Below are 17024 nucleotides of genomic sequence, written 5' to 3'. Positions count from 1 at the left end.
CTGCAGACCCGCTGCACGCGCACATGCGGGCGCTCGGCCCGCTGCCGGCGCTGCCGGCGCTCAGCGGCGCGGACGCGGCGCTGCGTGCGGCGCGGGCGGGGGTCACGCTTGCGGAGGAGGTTTCCATGTTTGCGGCGCGCGCGGCCGGCATGCCGCCGGCCAGCCGCCGACGCGCGCTCGCGGCGCTCGAGCGCGGCCTCGACGCTGACAAGGACGCGCTGCTCGCGCCGCCGGCCCCGCGGCCGCCCGGCGACGCGGGGGCGGCGCCCGACGGCGCGTGCGAGCAGCGGGTCTCGGGGCGGCTGCTGCCGGGGGTGTGCGCGGCCGCGTGGCGGCTGGCGCACCTGGGGGCGCGTCTGGACGACCCAGGGCTGTCTGGCCTGGCCGCGCGCCTGCTGGCGGCCGCGGGGCCGCTGCCGCCCGACGTCATCAGCTTCTCGGCAGCTGCGGCCGCCGGCGGGGGCGGCGATGACGTCATCTACATGTCATCGACCGGCGACGACGAGGCCGGGCTGGCCCAGCCCGCGTCGGCGGGCGGCTCCGCGCCAAAGCAGCGCAGCCGGTCCACAGGTCCTGGCCCTGCTTCGACTGCAGCCGTTGATGGCGCCGGCGGCGGAGCGGCCGCGATATTGACGGCCAGCGGCGCGGCGTCAGTGACCGGGGACCCCCGCCGTGACGCGATGCTCTTCGGGGTGCTGGAGCTGCTGGGCAGCTTCCTGGCCGGCCCCGACCCAGAAGTCATAGGGACGGTCCAGTCCGCCACGCGCGCGCTGTTGGCGACGCCCGAGGGCGGCGCCGCGCTGCGGCCGCTGCAGGACGCCCTCAACCGCGCGTGGGAGGCGGCCGGGTGGGACGATGCTGCGGCGGCTGCACGAGCTATGGTGCCCTGCTACCTGTCATCCCTTGCCGGCGGCGCCGGCAGCGCCGGTGGGGATGCTGAGGCTGAAAATGAGGAGGAGCAGCAGGGCGAGGTCGGCGGCGGCGGTCCGCAGGAGCAGCAGGGGGTTGAGTTGTCGGAGCCGTCCCTTTGGAATCCCGCCGGGCCGGCGCCCCACGGCGCGTGGCTCTGCCGCCTATCGTCCGCGCTGCTGTCGGCGTGCGCGCGAGACCCGCTGCTCCGGCTGCTCGCGCCCGCCGCGGCGGCGCTGCCCGCAGTGGCGGCGGCGCTGCTGCCGCACGCGCTGCGCGAGGTGGTGGGCGCGGGCGCGGGCCGCTACTCGGACGAGCGGCCGGTCGGCTTACCGCCCTGGCAGGCGCGGGCCGAGCTCGGCGCGGCGATGGAGGCGGCACTCCTGGAGGGGGCCGCCGCGGCCGCCGGCGCCGCAGCACCTCCCCCTGCAGGGTCCGACGTGGGCCGCTCGTCGGGGTCTGTCGACCAGGCGAAGGGACGCTCGATGACGTCCTCGCTGCAGGCCAGCCTGTCCCGAGGTCCCAGCCTCGGGGCCGCCGGGGGCGGCCCGGCGCGCGGCGGGCCGTCGGGTGCAGCCGCGGGCACGGGCGCGGACGACGCGCGGCAGGGGCTGCGGGTGCTGCTGCGGGCGCTCGAGTTTTTGAGGGGCATCCATCGGGATTCGAAGCTGACAGGTGAGGGCGCGCCGGTGCAGGCGCTGCCCAATTCAGGCCGACTGTGGAGTCTAACGCATGGTGGCGGGAGCGAGGTGGTGTGTTTGCGTGCACGAGGTCGTGTGTGTGTGTGTGTGTGTGTTTGCGCGCGCGCGTAAACATCAGTGTGCGCTTGTGTGAGCACGTGCGTCGCCACGGGCGCCGGGGTGCTGCAGGGATGGGCGCCGTCTCGGAGCGGGCTCAGTCCCTGGAACAACGCGGTTTAAGGGAGCCTGTCCAAGTGCGCCAACACCTGTCCTCGCCCCGCTCGCCTGCAAATCAACCCCAAACTGCCGCAGCCAAGGGCCGCCCGCCCGCCGACCGGCTGCACCCCTACTACTGGGACACGGTGTACGCACTGAACACCGATTACGCCGCCGTCGCGCGCGCTGCGGACGCGTGCGGCGCCCACTTCATGGCGCTCGTGTATGTGGAGCGCTGGTGCGAGCTGCGGCACGGCGGCGTCGCGCTGCCGCGCGCAGGCGCCAAGGATGCACTAGGCAGCGGGGCGGGGGCGGCAGCGACGCCCGCGCTGCCGTCGATGCTGGCAGAACTGCTGCCGGGCGGGACGCAGGCGCAGCTGCAGGCCCCGCAGCAGCAGCAGCAGCAGCAGCGCGGGCGCCGCAATGCGCAGCACTTGGCCACCCCTCAGCCGCCCCGCACAAGCCGGCCGGCGTCGGCGGGCGCCGCCTCGGACCCGGGCGGCGCCGTCGGCGCCTCTGACGAGGATTCGCGGCTGTCCGAGATTGAGGCGCTGCTGCTTGATCTGTACGAGAGGATCAACGACCCTGATGGCGTTTATGCGATTGCCGCGATCCTGGGCAGCGCCTCGGGCCGCCTGCGGCTGCAGCAGTGCGAGGGCCGCTGGCCCGAGGTGCTGGCCGCCGCGGACGAGCGCCTGCAGCACCCTGCTGCGGCGCCAGCAGGGGCGGGGCTCGGGGGCACAGCTGTTGACCTATTGAGGGCTCTGACACGCATGGGCTGCCGCCACACGGCGCAGAGGTACCTCCAATCCAGTCTGGCCAACACTGGCGGCAGCAGTGGCGCGTGTGCTGCGGATTCGGCGACGCGCGAGGCGCAGGCTGAGCTTGCGTGGCGGCTAGGCGAGTGGGACACTGCAGGACAGGGGACAGCTGGCGCGCTCGCGGCGCCGGCGGCACAAGCGGCAGTGGCAGGCACACGCGGCGAGGGCGCGGCGGTCGGGAACGGCGGCGGCGCCGGCGGGTTCCACGCCGGTATCTTCCGGTCGCTACAGCTGCTGCGCGCAGGGGACGGGGAGGCGTTTGGGGCGGCGCTCGCAGAGGCGCGGCACGCGGCCGTCGGCGCGCTGGCTACCAGCGGGGACGAGAGCGCAGTCACGGTCAACCATGCCCTGGTGGGCGGGCGGGTTTTTCAACCGGACTCCTCTCTGGCGGCAGGCTTGATGGCTGGCCCTGGTCGCCTTGCTGGGTGCTGGTGCTGTCTGGGGCTGACCAGCTGTGTGACACAGGTTCAATCGCAAAGGCCGGCGGCCTGACTGATCCAACGCGCTCGACCTGACTTATTCAATCTTGGCAACGTGTTCAAACTCGTGGCGTGAACTTCACCATGCCTTACCCACAACCCACCTGTCTCCTGCCTCGGCTTGCGAACTGCCCAGGTGCGGCTACAGATGCTGGAGCTGCTGCGCCGCGCCTGGCGCATCAAGTGGGCCAAGTGCGCCAGCGACGCCGCTGCGTCGCCCTCCGCCGGCCTCGCAGGTGGCGCCGGCGCCGCGGCCGCGGCCGCCTCCTGCGCCACGCCGCAGCTGCTGCGGCGCCTGCTGGGCCCGCTCGGCGGCGCAGCTTCGTCGGCGGAGGGCGTCGCGGCTGGCTCGGGCGCGCTGCGGCTGCGCCCTGGAGATTACCACCAAGCAGACCAGCTGCTGGCGCTGCAGGCCTGTGTGGCGCAAATCCTGGGCAGGTGCGGCGCCCCGGTTCCGAGCCAAGCGGTCGCCGGTGATTTGACCGCGCAGGTTGAACATCGGCCGGGCAATGCAACGATGTAAACCGCGCGCCTGCAGCTTCAGCTGCACCCTGCCTTGCAATGTGTCCGGCCGTGCCATGGCGCAAGCTTTCAACCCACTGCTGCCGTTTCGTCCTTCCTGCTTTTCGTGATTCGGCGCCGCCACCTCAGGCCCGACGTGCTGGTGGTGACGCTCCAGGCCGCCGCCGGCGCCGCCCGCAAGTGCGGCCACCTCGCCGCCGCGGACGCGGCCCTCACGCGCGTCCGCCACCTCATCCGCAACCACGCTGCCGCTGACGCCGACGCCGGAGCCACTGCGGGCCCGTTCGCCGCGATGGCCGGCGGGGCCGCGGGCGCGGGCGCGGGCGCGTGGTGGAGGCCGATGCTGCGGCCGCAGTCTGCGTGGCTGCTTGAGGCTGTCAAGCTGATGTGGGACCGCGGGCAGGCGGCCGGCGCCCTCCGCGAGCTGCATTCCCTGATAGCAGCTGTCGAGGCTGCGGACGGCCCACCCCAGCAGCAGCAGCAGCAGCAGCAGCAGCAGCAGCAGCAGCAGGGCGAGCCGCCGCGTCACCAGCAGCTGGCGCGTATGCTGTCCCTGGCCGGCAAGTGGTCGGCCGCGACGCAGCATGGCGGCGGCAAGACGGCGACCGTGATGGAGCTGATGGCCCGCGGCGCTGACGCGCTGCGGGACGGCGGGGGCGGGGAGGGAGAGCTGGCGGCGCGCGTGTTCTTCAGGCTGGCCGCGTTCGCGGACGAGCGGTACAAGTGAGTGGCCTGACTCAGCATCGGGGCCCGATGGACGCCCGAAGGACTGGCCTCCTGTTCCCTCTGCATGCTATCCCCTTTGGTGCAACCTTATTCCAGGCCGTGGGATGCAATCCCAACGCCTCCAGGGAACCTGTGCACTTGACGGGGTGCTTGATGCATTGTGTCACGCTCCCGCGGCGGCTCAGCATTCATTTGTTTGCATCTGCCTGCACGCGGTCCAGCGCCGGGACGAGGCGCGCGCCACAGCTATGTCCACAGGGGGCCAGCGATTCGAGGCTCCTCCCATGCAGCAAGAGCACGGTCTCACTCCCACAATCATCTCACACATATGCACGCGCGCGCAGGCAGACGCAGCAGCAGATGTCGTCGCCGGAGTGGCGCACCCAGCAGATGGTCATCGCGGCAAAGCGGCGGCAGGTGCGCGGGGGGGGGGGGGCCGGGCCGAAGCGCCCTTCACACATATGTTTTGGCACTCCCTGCTGCACTGCACCACGACCGCGCTGTCCATTCCTACGGCTCATCGCCCCTGCTCCAGGTGACTGCGGCGCGCAGAGCCTGGTTTCCTCCTTGCAGCCTCGCCTGCTGCTCGTCAACAGGCCAATGAGAGACCGCACGCACAGCATCACCACCCATAAACCCGGTCACCATTGCCTCACAACCGCCCCCCCCCCCTCATAGGTGGAGGTCTGGAACTCGCGCCTCAACGGCCCGGGGCTGAACGAGGTCACGCGGCGGCACTGCCTGATCAGCATCAACGCGCTGCAGCGCGTGATCGGTGCCGACGAGGCAGCTACCCAGCAGCTTCAGGACCTCGCGCAAAGGTGAGGCCCCCGCTGCCAGTCTACGAAACGATCACCTGGTGGACTCGCTGCAGGGTGCTCTGTGGAATGATAATGCCGGGGGTTGTTGGTCCAACCCTGATCAGGCCGCGCCCGGACAGGCATAATTGAACCTGCGCACGCTACACTGAATCACAACGCTGCGCTGACCTGGCATGCTGCCCCGGCATGCTGCCACTGCACGCTGCCCAGGCAAGCATTTTCACCCTCACAACCGAGGCAGCAGAGCCCTCACCCCGCCCCACCTCTCCCCCGCACCTCATTCCCGCGCCGCCTCCTTAATCTTGGACCGCAGGACCCTGCACATCGCCCTCCAGAACTACGGCCGCGCCCTTCAGGCCGGCGGCAGCCACGACCTGGCGGTGGGTGGCTTATGCCCGCGCTGACCTGGCGGACGGCGCAGCTTCACTCACCGCCTAGCCGCTCCACACACTTCTCTTTATGCACGACCCAAACACGCGCTGCGGCTGGCTCGACGGCTGCGCAGCCACCCGCGCAACACTTGGGGTCACAAACTCGCCAGTTGTTGTCGAGGCCCCAAACGCGCGTGTGGGCATGTCTGGCACCCCTGCCCAGGCCGTGTACCGGCTGTGCCAGCTGTGGCTGGCGCTGAGTGAGGAGCCCCACGTCAACCGGCGCGTGAAAGAGGTGGTGGAGGCCGTCCCCTCCGCCAAATTTGTGCCCCTGGTGTACCAGGTGGGCTTTTGCGCGTCAAGAGGCGAGCGGTGACCTTTGTTGGCTGACTGTGACGTGCAGCAGGGTTCTGCAGAATCAGGGGAAGAGCAGGGTTTGAGGCTGTGTTTCTAGTGGGGCCTGCCTTCCGCGCAGGCCCAGCATCTCACCGCGCGCTGCAAGTGAGCCCGGCAGCCTCTCATTCCCCTGAAACCCCAGATGCAACTTCCCAAAACCACACGTCACACCCTATCAGATCGCGAGCCGCATGAGCGCCAAGTCTGCGGCAGGCCAGCAGGGCTCAAACCAGAAGGCCTTCCAGCAGGTGAGGGAGGATGATGGCGGTCTCGAACATTTCATGGACCGCTATTTAATATCGTTTCAGCACCAACCAATAAAGCCAGAACCTCGCATGCCCCCTTGAACCCCACTGCCGCGCACCTCCCCGGTGCTTGCGCACGCCAGCCCATCGGCCCGCCCGCTCCCCGCCCCGCCCCTGGTGCCTCCCCACAAGGGCAGCTTCCAACCGCGCCCAGCCCCACCGCGACGCCTGCCTCCCGTCCCTGTCCCCCGGCCCCGCCCTAATTGTTTGCCCTCAAACCCCCCTCAAACCTTTGCATCACCCTGCAATCGGCCTCAAATCGCCCTCAAACAGCCCTCAAACCGCCCTCATTTCGCCCGCCCCTGCCAGGTGCTGTGCCGCGCCCTGGAGCGTATGGCCCTGGACCACCCCTACCACACACTCTACTCCCTCATCGCCCTGCGCAACGGCAACCTCGGCCGCAACGGCCAGCCCGTGCCCACCGGCGCCGCGGCGGGGGCGCAGGTGCTGGCGCGGCAGGAGTTTGATATGGACAAGGTGCGGCGGGGCGGGGCGGGGCATTGGGCTGGGGACGCATTGGTCTGCAATCGGTCACTGGTGGGTCGCCAGCCGTCCGTCGGCTTGTTTGGGCGTTGCGTGAAGGCCAATGGGGTCCCTGCGCCGTGGCGCGCACGTTTGTCGCGGCTGCTGGTCCCGATCATCCGTCTTTGAAAGCAAGCAGCAGGGTTCGTGATGCAAAGGCTGGTGGATGGCAGGGGCCGCGAGTGCCCCTGTCGTGGCAGGTGCTCGCGCGCTTCCTGCCTCATCTGCACCGATGCGCTCCCGCAAAGCGACTCCCCCCCGCGCCCTGCCACGCCCCAGGTGCAAGCCGCGTCCGCGCTCCTGGCCCGCCTGGCCAAGAACCCCCAGCGCGCAGAGCTGCTCAAGTGAGCTGCGCACGGCCGGCCGCAGAACGGCAGCACCTGCCCGTGCCCGTGAGCGCCGCACTGCGCCCACTGCAGGCCCTGTGCGTCCTTGCGCACCGCCCCTTTGCCGCCACACCAGCACTGGTGATACCTCCAAAGTTCATTGCACCACTCACCACGCATTGCGTTGTGTTGTATACCGCCGCAGGCAGGTTGAGGCGATGGTGGCCGGCTTTGTGGAGCTGGCGGCGATGCAGCTGCAGCCCAAGGGCAGCACCACGCCCCCGCCAGACGGCTGGGCCTTCCCCGCTGCCATCAAGCGGCGGCTGCAGGTCGGCGCCTGCTGTGCGCGCGACGGCCCCGCCCCCCAGTTTCGCTGCCCGGTCAGCTGCGCCTCGCGCACCCACCTTCAGACACCCACGTAACCACGCGCCTGCCCAACCACCCGCTCAAACGCCCGCCCCCCTGCCCGCCCCCACGCACTGGCCCCCTGCAGAGCCTCACCCTGGTGCCCGTCCCCACTGCGCCGCTGCCCCTGGACCCAAGCGGCGCATACGCTCACGTCCCGACGCTGACAGAGTTTGGGCCGCGCGTGGGCCATGCAGGCGGCATCAATGCCCCCAAGGTCCTGCAGGTGCATACGTGTGTGTGTGTGTGTGTGTGTGTGTGTGTGTCTGTGTGTGTGTGTGTGTCTGTGTGTGTGTGTGTGTGTGTGCGCGCGCGCGGTGGCTGCGCCAGCCACTCGCGGCGCTGGCGTGCTGGGTTTAACCTGTCATGTCAACATGTGCATTTCATTAAGCGTGCACGTTGGCACATCAGTGCACACATTGATGCGCACACGCACACACACAGTTAACGTATGAAAACGCACACACGTGCATACACACGCACGCACACCATGTCACCCCCAGGCCACCGACTCTGATGGGGCGTCCCACCGCATGCTGGTCAAGAGCGGCAACGACGACATGCGGCAGGTGCCTTGCGAAACACACACACACACACACACATCCCCGCGAAACATTCCCTGCCTATCCGGACCCCCTTGGATTTCTGCAGTCTCCCCGCCCGTCGAGTTTCCAGGGGCGGCCGCCTAGCTCGTGGCCCGGAAGCTCCTCAGAGCGGCCTCCATGGATGATGAAGCGCAAGTGCTGCATGCCCCTTGGGCCGGCACAGGGCTTTCCTTCACCACTCTTCTCCTCGTTCATCCCCGTGACAACCACCTCCAACCCAACCCGCAGGACGCCGTGATGCAGCAGTTCTTTGGCCTGGTCAACACGCTACTGGCAGGGACGCCCGACGCAGCGGCGCGGCGCCTGGGCATGGGCACGTACCGTGTCGTGCCCATCAGCCCCGCAGCAGGTGTGTGTCTGTGCCCATGAGAAATAGAGAGAGAGCGTGTGTGTGCGCACGTGTGCGTGCGCGTGCGTGCGCGCGCGCGCGCGCGCGTGTGTGTGTGTGTGTGTGTTTGTGTGTGTGTGTGTGTGTGTAAGTGTGCGTGTTTTGGCGGGGCCACCTCTAATGGGCGCGCAGCAGGAAGGCGGGGCCTGCCAACCGCGTTTCACAATCCTCTGATGAGCACGCCAACGTTTACACGCCATGTGTCAAATGAACTGCCAATAATAATAAACACACACACACACACACACACACACACACACACACACACACACACGCACGCACACACACACGCACGCACACGCACACACAATGCACGCGCACACACATGCACCACCAACACCACCGCATCACAAACTGCACCAGGCCTGGTGCAGTGGGTGGAGAACACTGTGCCGATGGCCGACTACCTGGCGGGGCGCAACAGGCAGAGCGGCGCACATGCACGGTGAGTACGCCGCGGGAATCGTCCTATTGTTTGCACCTGCCGCATCACACTGCTGGCCTGTGGGTGAATTGGTGGGGTCCTGGGGCAAGCTGGGGGTCGTGCAGGCGCTGGGATTGCCAAAATCTGCGCGATAATGATCTGATCTGCGTAGCCTCAGCACATGTGTGCGCGCGCGCGTGCACACACACACACACATTGTCAAACGTTCCTCCCCTTCACACACCTTAGCTACCGCTCAAGGGGCGGCTGGTCCTGGTTCGACTGCTACAACAAGATGAGCAAGGCGCCCGCCGAGCAGCTGCTGCCCTCCTTCCTCGAGTGCCTGTCCCGCTTCCCGCCCGTCTTCCACAACTTCTTCCTGGAGGCGTTCCGCGCGCCGGCGGCCTGGTTCGAGGCGCGCACGCGATACACGCGGTCCATCGCGGTCAGCTCCATGGCGGGTTTCGTCATCGGGCTGGGTGAGCGGACTGGACGGCCGGCGCACGCGCACGCGTGTAGCAACACATGCACGAGGTGTTTCTGCTCAGCAGCTTGTACTGCGCAGCCGCACTCGGTCAAACGGATTGCTGTAGGCGTTTTGAACACCGTAATTGAGAATACGTATAGATGCGACCAACACAACGCACGCTTTATCACCCTGCATCCCCAACCCCCAACTGAAATCTGCGTCCCCGTCCCCGCCCCGCACCTGGTCAAAGGGGACCGCCACCTGGGCAACATGCTGCTGGACAAGAGCAGCGCCGCGGTGCTGCAGATCGACCTGGGGGTGGCCTTCGAGCAGGGCATGTTCCTCAACACGCCAGAGACGGTGGGTGAAAATTCGCAGGCCTGTGGGTCGCTGTGGGAGGGGCCGGAGATTGGTGGCAAGTTGTGGGTCCCAGAGGGCCCAAGGTGGGGAGGAGCGGGTGAGCGGTGGACAGGCAAGGGCCATGGCAGCCGTTGCTGTTCTGTTGGTGGCTACTCTCATCCGCAGACGAACATCGGGGGATTGGCTTGCCAGGCAGCTCTCCTGGCTTCTGCAAGCACGCGAAGGGTGTCGCCAGACTTGAGCTCTGTTGATATCTGCACACACACGCACACACACGCGCAGACACACACGCACGCACGCATGCACACACACATGCACCCACCTCACACCCACACACATACAAACACACCCACAACACACCGCCAGGTGCCCTTCCGGCTGACGAGAGACGTAGTGGACGGCATGGGCGCGTTTGGTGTGGAGGGGCCCATGCGGCGCTGCTGCGAGGAGACGCTGCGGGTGGGCGCGGGCCGCGCCCAAAAAGGCCCAAAGTCAAGAGCGTCACAGACCTGAGCATTATAGGGTTGAGGGTTGAGGGTTTTGTCTTGCTTTTGGTCAGATGCTTTCACCCAAAGCATGGATGGGCTGCCCAGGCCTGGCCTGGCATCACGTCCTGCGAGCCCCCTGGCGCATCATCCGCGTGTGCGCCGCATGGTCAGCTCGCTCTGTGGTGCAAGCTTTCCGACTCCCGCCCACCTGTTTCCCAGGTCCTGCGGCGCAACAAGGAGGCGCTGCTGACTGTTGTGGAGGTGGTCCTGCACGACCCACTCTACAGGTGGGGGACGCGGGCCCCGGGAGTGCTACCATGCCCCCTCTGTCCTGTGCCGAGCCGTCCCGGGCTGGGGGGCGGGTGCCTGTCAGGACAACAGCAGCCGCCGGTACAAGCCTGCAGCGCTTGCGTTGGGAGACCTGTGCCTTCATTTCGTTTGACATGTGCATCTGCGGTTTGAGCCGAGCTTTGAGCAGCTGAGGGAACGCGGTTGGCCGGCTCACGACGCTTCAATAGCTCTCCGGGACCTGCCCACCGCACCCCACCTCCCCAGCCCACTCTCCTAAATGACATCAAGTCGGCCCCTGTCACGCCACCTGCAGGTGGCAGATGAACCCTGTAAAGGCGCAGCGGCGCCAGCAGGACCTGGGCGCAGGGGACGGCGCAACGGATGGTGGGTACCACAGGGCTCATTGCTGCTGCTACTGCTGCTGCTGCTGCTGCTGCTGCCAAATCGCAATGGCCGTGTCGAGGCGTGTCTGGGGTCACCACCTGTTTTGCGAGGCTGCAGATTCAAGCCTGAAAAGGTTGCAACACCCAGCCTCCCCGAACCGTCCGTCACAGGCGGCAGCGGCGACGCCGACGGGGCCGGCACCGGCGGCGGCAACGGCGGCGACGGCTCCGCCCAGGCGCTGGGCAACGCGGACGCGGCGCGCACCGTGCTGCGGGTGAAGCAGAAGCTGGAGGGCGTGGCTGGAGGGGAGGGGGAGCCGCTGGGGGTGGCGGCGCAGGTGGGGGTGCTGGGCTGGGCTGGGCACGGATGCGGCCAGTGCCCAAGTGGGGCCGGCCTGCAGCCTATTCTCTCTTTGGCTGTGGGGTGTGTGGGTGAGGTGTTGGTCACACGCATTTGCAGTCTGGGGCTTGATGCACGTCCGCCCTGCCTCAGCAGCAGGCAGGGCTGCCCTGGCTCTTCGCGTGCATGCTGCCGCAGTTGTTCGCAGCTCCCAAACCAACCTGCCCTGGACAGCTGAAACACCTATTGATTTACACACACGCTCAATTGCGCACACAGACACACACACACACACACTCGCAGCCACACTTACACGCACACAAACTAACACAAACACTCACACACACACTGCCTAACACACACATACACACTCATACACCCACATAACCTCTCAGGTGGACGCGCTCCTGGCAGAGGCCCAGGACCCGGAGCAGCTCTGCCGCATGTTTGTGGGCTGGAGCGCATGGATGTGACGCGCAACCCACACTACTGCTTCAGGGTGGGGGGCTCGGACACCTGATGGGCGACGATGGTGCCACGCCAGCGCTCGGGACGGCCCAAGGAGGCGGTTTTGGGGCGTCCGGCAGGTGGCGCTCTGCACGTGCGGGCGAGGTAGGGCGCAACAACGCCGTCACGTGCGCTGCATCAGCTGAATTGTTTAGTGCCGGCTGGCACAGTTTGTGTTTGATGGCTGTACAGCTGTGAATGGTTCCACTGAGGATGCAGATAGGGCATGTATCCAACATGCAGTGACGTTTGTGGCGCTTTCTTCCTGCAGGATGTTCTACGCTGCTTTCGTCTCGACAGTTTTGTTTGGCCAGCTGGCGTGCATAAACCCATGATTCAACTATGTCAATGTTACAACAAGGTTGTGAGCAAGGCGGTGATAGACCTGTAGGTGGCAGGCATTCCTGCAAGTGTGCACAACTTTGCTACCAGCTGGTGCCCATCCACACACATGCAGGGGTTGCACACGCCTCACCAAAGATTACATGCAATATCGATTGACAGCCTCCACAACAATACAAAGCCAGCTGTCGACATCTGTGTACCCCAGAAGGGGGTATCACCTTCACAGAGGAACTGCGCCCAGGCTGCTGCTGGCCACTGACAGCCGGGCCCCCAGCCACCCCACTTCCACCCGGCCGCTGCCGCCGCGCCCGTGGCTCGTGCACTCCGTCTGGGTGCCCTCATCGCACGCCGCAACCCTGCTGGCGGCCTGCGCCCCCAGCTCAGAGATGCAGCGGCCCCAGCGCACTGTGTCGAAGCCACCCGCCGGCAGCGTTGCTGCCACCTCAATGGGGGCCTCGCGCGGCACAGCGGGTTGCGAGCTGCCCAGGCTCAGGGCGCGACGCAGGAAAGGGGCACATGGCTTGCGGGCGCCCTTCAGGCGCTCCTCGGGCACAGGGCTCAGGGCGGGCCCGCCAACGCCGCCCGCGGCCCCGGCGCCACTGCCGCTGCCCGAGTTCGTGGCGGCACAAGGGCCGCGGCTGAGGCCACTGCTGGCGCCACTGATGCACGCAGCGCCGCTGCTCGCAGCAGCACTGGTGCCGCTGCTGTTGATGGCCCTGCTGCTGCGCGTGCGCAGTGGCGTGTGCAGAACGACCACAGAGCCTCCGCTCTCCACCTTCCCGCTGCTGTTGCTGACGTCAGCGCTGAGGGTGCTCGCCTCCAGGCTCTGGGCCGCAATGCACTTGACCATGCTGAGAGTGTTGTTGCGGCCACAGCTGCCAGCAGCCAGCCAATGCCGCGCCTCCTCTTCCTCCTGTGTGGAGCCGCAGGGCGCGCGATCCACTAGCAGCGCTCCCCCTGCCACCACATCCTGGGCAAAGCTCAGGGTGTTCTGCAGTGCGGCCAACACCTCCGCGGCAGCGGCGCAGTCAGCCTGCGCCGCGCCGTCGCCGCAGAGCTGGAAGAAGCTGCTGACGCGGCCACCAGTCTTGGCGGCGGCCAGCTGGTCGAGAATGGGTGAGGAGGGCTCCCCCAGCGCCAGGGCGGCCGCTTCGGCGGCACGGCGCGCGGCGTCGGCGCGGCTGAGCGCCTCGGCCTCGCGGCGCGACTCGGCCAGCTGCTGCGTGAGGGACTCAATTTGCCGCTGCAGGCGCGCCTCAGATGCAGAGTGCACGCGAAAGGCGGCCTCCAGCTCGTGCTGCGCGTGGGCCCGCGTCGCCGCCGCCTGCGCCTCAGCGCGCGCGCCCGCTTTTCCGCAGACGCCGCAGCCGGCGCTGGCGGGCGGCGGCGGTGTGCAGCAGAGGCTGAGGTCGAGTGCTGCAGGGGTGATGTTGGCTGTTTGCGGCATGGCTGGCGAGGGCAGCAGCAGCCCGGCGGGCGCCGGGGGAGTCAAGGCGCGCCGCTGCATGAGCAGCTCCAGGGCCGCGCGGCTCGCGGAAGAGGGCGTGATGGCCACCTCGCTGGCAGGTGCGGGCGCCATGAGGTGCGCCGACGCGGGTGCATCGCCAGAGGATGGCGGCGCCGCCGCCGCAGGGGACGGCGGGGACGGGGCTGCGGTGCTGTCCCTGGGGCTGGCGGGGATCCTGGTGGGGCGTATGGGCCCGAGGATCCGGCTGGTGGGGGTCACAGTCATCATGACTGTCGTGTCTGTTGAGGCGTCGACGGCCAGCGTCTGTGCCTGGACAGTGGCCTGGCAGCCAGCGCTCGCCGTGGCCGTCGCTGCAGGCGTGTTGGTGGCCACTGCTTTGGCCTCGGGCGACTCGCGGCAGGCGGGCGCCGGCGGCGGCGCCGGCGTCACTGATGACACAGTCAGGTGCAGCTTGATGGGTGAGATGTTGAAAACCACGCTGACTACCGCACTGCCGCTGGAGGGGCTGCTGCTCCCCAGGGTTGGCTGGTGCTGGGAGGGCTCCGTCAGCGGCACGCTGGTCTGGGTGGTGAGGGAATGGCAGCTGATGGCTGCGGCAGAGGAGCCGGCGGCACTGTCGCTGTCACAGCTGTCGCTGATGAGCAGGCAGGGGGTGAGGTCGCCGCTGCTGGTGCTGCCGGACAGGCTGCTGGAGGGGGTGGCGTCAGCGCCGGCGTCGACGTCGAGCTCAGCAGACTCCCGGCGCTGCGCCGCCTCTGCTGCATGCGCGGGCGCCACGTTGTTGCTCAGGCCTTCTGAGGCCGAGCTCAGGGCCGTTGTCAGCAGTGGGTGCAGGCGGCTCGCCTCCTCTGGACGCATTTGGCGGCCGGCTGGGGAGGCGCAGCCGAGTCCCCGGGGGACAGGGCAGGCGGAAGACGCTGGGGGGCCGCCGCCGCTGCGGCGGCCGCGGGCAGCGGGCGCCGCCGCACTTGAGGAGCTTGCGCGGCCGCGCCTGGCGGCCTGCTGCAGCAGAGCCACTGCCGCCCCACCAACAGCCACGGCAAAAGCGGCGGCAGGGGTGCTGGCGTCCGCCGCCGGCGGTGGAGGGTCGCCATGTGGATTGAGACGGTCGGGCGGGCGTCGTCGCCGCAAGTCAAGGTTCCGAATTGCGTGGCGAGGCTGTGACGTCCAAAACCAGCTGAAGATGGATTTCCTGGGCTCCTGGCGGCGTGCACGCCTATGGTTGGGGGGTTCAGAGTGGCGAAGGGCACATTCGTTGAAGGTGAGGGGCGACAGCATGGCGTGGAAGGTGGGACTGCATGGCGATGCCAGCGCGCCGCAGGGGCTGTGCTCTGGGCGCGACAAAAGCTGTGGTCATTTCAATAAATTGACAACGCGGTGAAAGCCACGCCGGGCTCGCATGTGGCCGCATTTACCACGCCAACCGCAGGCCAACCACCCCTCTCAGGCCTCGTTTGGTAATTTGACACGCTACAAGATCTCAATAACGTCGTATAATACTCACCGGGCGACGCCGTGCTCCCTCTGGGACTCCTCCTCCTCCTCCGAGCCAGCCCCACCCACGACACCAATGGGTTGCAGCTGCAGGGATCCCAGCTTCGCCGAGGATGTCCACATAATCATGATCAAGGCGTAGAACGCGCCCACGACGTCGCTCCTTCGCGAGTCCATGATGTGTCGACTTGACGTCGGTGTTGTGCGTTCTGTGTAGGGCTCCAATACTTCTGGTTAATGTAAGGAAGCACTAAAAAGACAAATCGTGTTCGGGCTGTGCGGTGCTGGGAGGATGTTGGGCACCTCGAGCCCAGCTGCTGTGGCTGCTCCCCAGCTGCCCAGGAGCAGGTCTGCCAACTTGACGTGCCAACTTGGCCTTAGGTGCTGCTCAACAACCCACTCCCACTGTACGTACACCTTAACCATATACGGTGCGTGCGTGCGGGGGGGGGGTCTCGCTCTTGGCGCGTCTTGCTGAAGTCAGGGATCAATACATGGTGTGAGGATGCACAAGAGCCGCTGGGCTCTGCCCCACTGACCATACTTCTGCCTTGCACGTCCCCCGCCTCTTTAACAGCGGTGCACACTTTACTCTCGATCCCTTTCCCCTGGAGCGGCCCGCCTCCGAGTCACGCACACGAGCCCCAGCATTCGCGTACTTTGCACCCGTGCTGCACCTATTTTAACCGGGTGACTCCAACTCAAGCCGTGTCATGCTGCCCTGGCCGACCTGCCGCCTACCGCGCCAGTGATTCAGTCTATCAAAGGGTACCGGCGGAACAGGTACAGGCGGGGATGCTGCAATCGCTTTGAGCATACTGCTGCCTGCCAAATCTGCCGTGTGCGGTGTCTATGTGATGACCACTCCAGGCGCATCGCGGTAACACACTTATCGTCACTGCGTGCATGCTACGGTGGAGTTTATGCATATGTGTGACTCAACATCTGCGTTGGTCCAACTTCCTTACAACACAGAAGCCGATGCAAGCACACTGGTAGGCAGGCGCAGTTGACATGGCTAGCAGGCAGGCACGCGCTGCGGTGCCCTGGACGCAACTGGTGAAGTGCTTTGTGTCAATGTCAGCTGCGATGCAGTTGGCTTGGTAGAGAACGGACGGCGGGGGGACGCTTGCGACACTAGCATACCGTCCAGTAGTCCGTCTGGTGTCACCCTGCAGAATCAAAAACCCGCAGACCTGGGTGGACAGACACGCAGCTCACATGCTCGCACACCTGACCCTTATACGCAACTCTCACGTCTGTCCATTCGAGCGTGCTGTTCATGCAAGATCGCAACCCGCGCTCGGCGCTCGTCCTTCAATTGTACCTTGAATCCACGCGCAATCAAGCGTCATGCAACCAGCGTTACAGCGCGCCTCCAACGCGCTGCTTTTGAGCAGCCGACCTCTCTGCCGCGCAGCTGAGTGGCAGTGCTGCAGTGTCACGGCCACGCGCGCCTTCACAGCAGCAGCAGGCGCGCCCAGCGGCAGCACCCGTGGCGCGTGCTCCACCAGCGGCTCTGATGCCCGTCACAAGGCAGAGCGATGGTCGGATGACTCCGCCGCCAGCGAAGAAGAAGGCGGCGCCGCGCGGCCTGCAGATGCCGTCAAGCGGCGTCGCGTCCTTGGTGCCGTGCTGCGGGAGGCGCAGTTGGCAGAGGTGTGATTTTGACTGATGCGGCTGCTTGTTCTTGAGTTCCATTGGAGCCTGCGTTGCCGACGGCTGTGGCGCCGCTGCAGCAGCTCGCGGCGGACGGACGGACCTGGGACGGCGGGCTGACGGGTCAGTGCTATTCCAGCCGCTTGTGCATCCGGCCTCGCGGCTCTCCAACCCTGCCCTCGTCCCACTCCCCTTACGTGACCGCCTGGCAGGCGGGCATGTCCACATTCTTTGGCGCGCAGCAGCTGCTAATGCGTGGTCGTCCTGACGCCGCGTTCTTCGCGGAGCGGGAACGGGAGCGGCT

The 17024-nt window shown here is 67.1% G+C and overlaps 3 protein-coding genes across 3 annotated transcripts; 2 read left to right on the top strand and 1 right to left on the bottom strand.

Annotated features, from left to right (window-relative positions):
* Nucleotides 1-23: 23 nt before the first annotated feature.
* Nucleotides 24-11720, top strand: MNEG_6430 (ataxia telangectasia mutated family protein; the record flags this gene model as incomplete). The annotated part of the gene is made up of 23 exons (XM_014045098.1): nucleotides 24-1584; nucleotides 1902-2977; nucleotides 3242-3543; nucleotides 3757-4350; nucleotides 4698-4770; nucleotides 5032-5174; nucleotides 5488-5554; nucleotides 5769-5888; nucleotides 6121-6189; nucleotides 6556-6723; nucleotides 7048-7112; nucleotides 7300-7423; nucleotides 7588-7725; nucleotides 8003-8068; nucleotides 8333-8453; nucleotides 8856-8937; nucleotides 9166-9395; nucleotides 9636-9745; nucleotides 10112-10204; nucleotides 10453-10520; nucleotides 10838-10908; nucleotides 11079-11245; nucleotides 11643-11720. 23 exons carry the CDS (start codon nucleotides 24-26, stop codon nucleotides 11718-11720), a joined length of 5586 nt encoding a protein of 1861 aa, XP_013900552.1.
* Nucleotides 11721-12319: 599 nt separating this feature from the next.
* MNEG_6429 (hypothetical protein) lies at nucleotides 12320-14425 on the bottom strand (the record flags this gene model as incomplete). Its single annotated transcript, XM_014045097.1, has 1 exon — nucleotides 12320-14425. The coding sequence occupies one exon, from the start codon at nucleotides 14423-14425 to the stop codon at nucleotides 12320-12322; it is 2106 nt and encodes a 701-aa protein (XP_013900551.1).
* Nucleotides 14426-16414: 1989 nt separating this feature from the next.
* Nucleotides 16415-16720, top strand: MNEG_6428 (hypothetical protein; the record flags this gene model as incomplete). The annotated part of the gene is made up of 1 exon (XM_014045096.1): nucleotides 16415-16720. A coding segment is annotated over one exon (306 nt), but the record flags the coding sequence as incomplete, so codon positions are not given.
* Nucleotides 16721-17024: the final 304 nt, after the last annotated feature.

Source organism: Monoraphidium neglectum (genome assembly GCF_000611645.1).
Source record: "Monoraphidium neglectum strain SAG 48.87 unplaced genomic scaffold scaffold01041, whole genome shotgun sequence".
Taxonomy (NCBI): Eukaryota; Viridiplantae; Chlorophyta; class Chlorophyceae; order Sphaeropleales; family Selenastraceae; genus Monoraphidium; species Monoraphidium neglectum.
The sequence above is the reverse complement of the archived record's forward strand: the minus strand, read 5'-3'. Positions and strand labels throughout refer to the sequence as shown.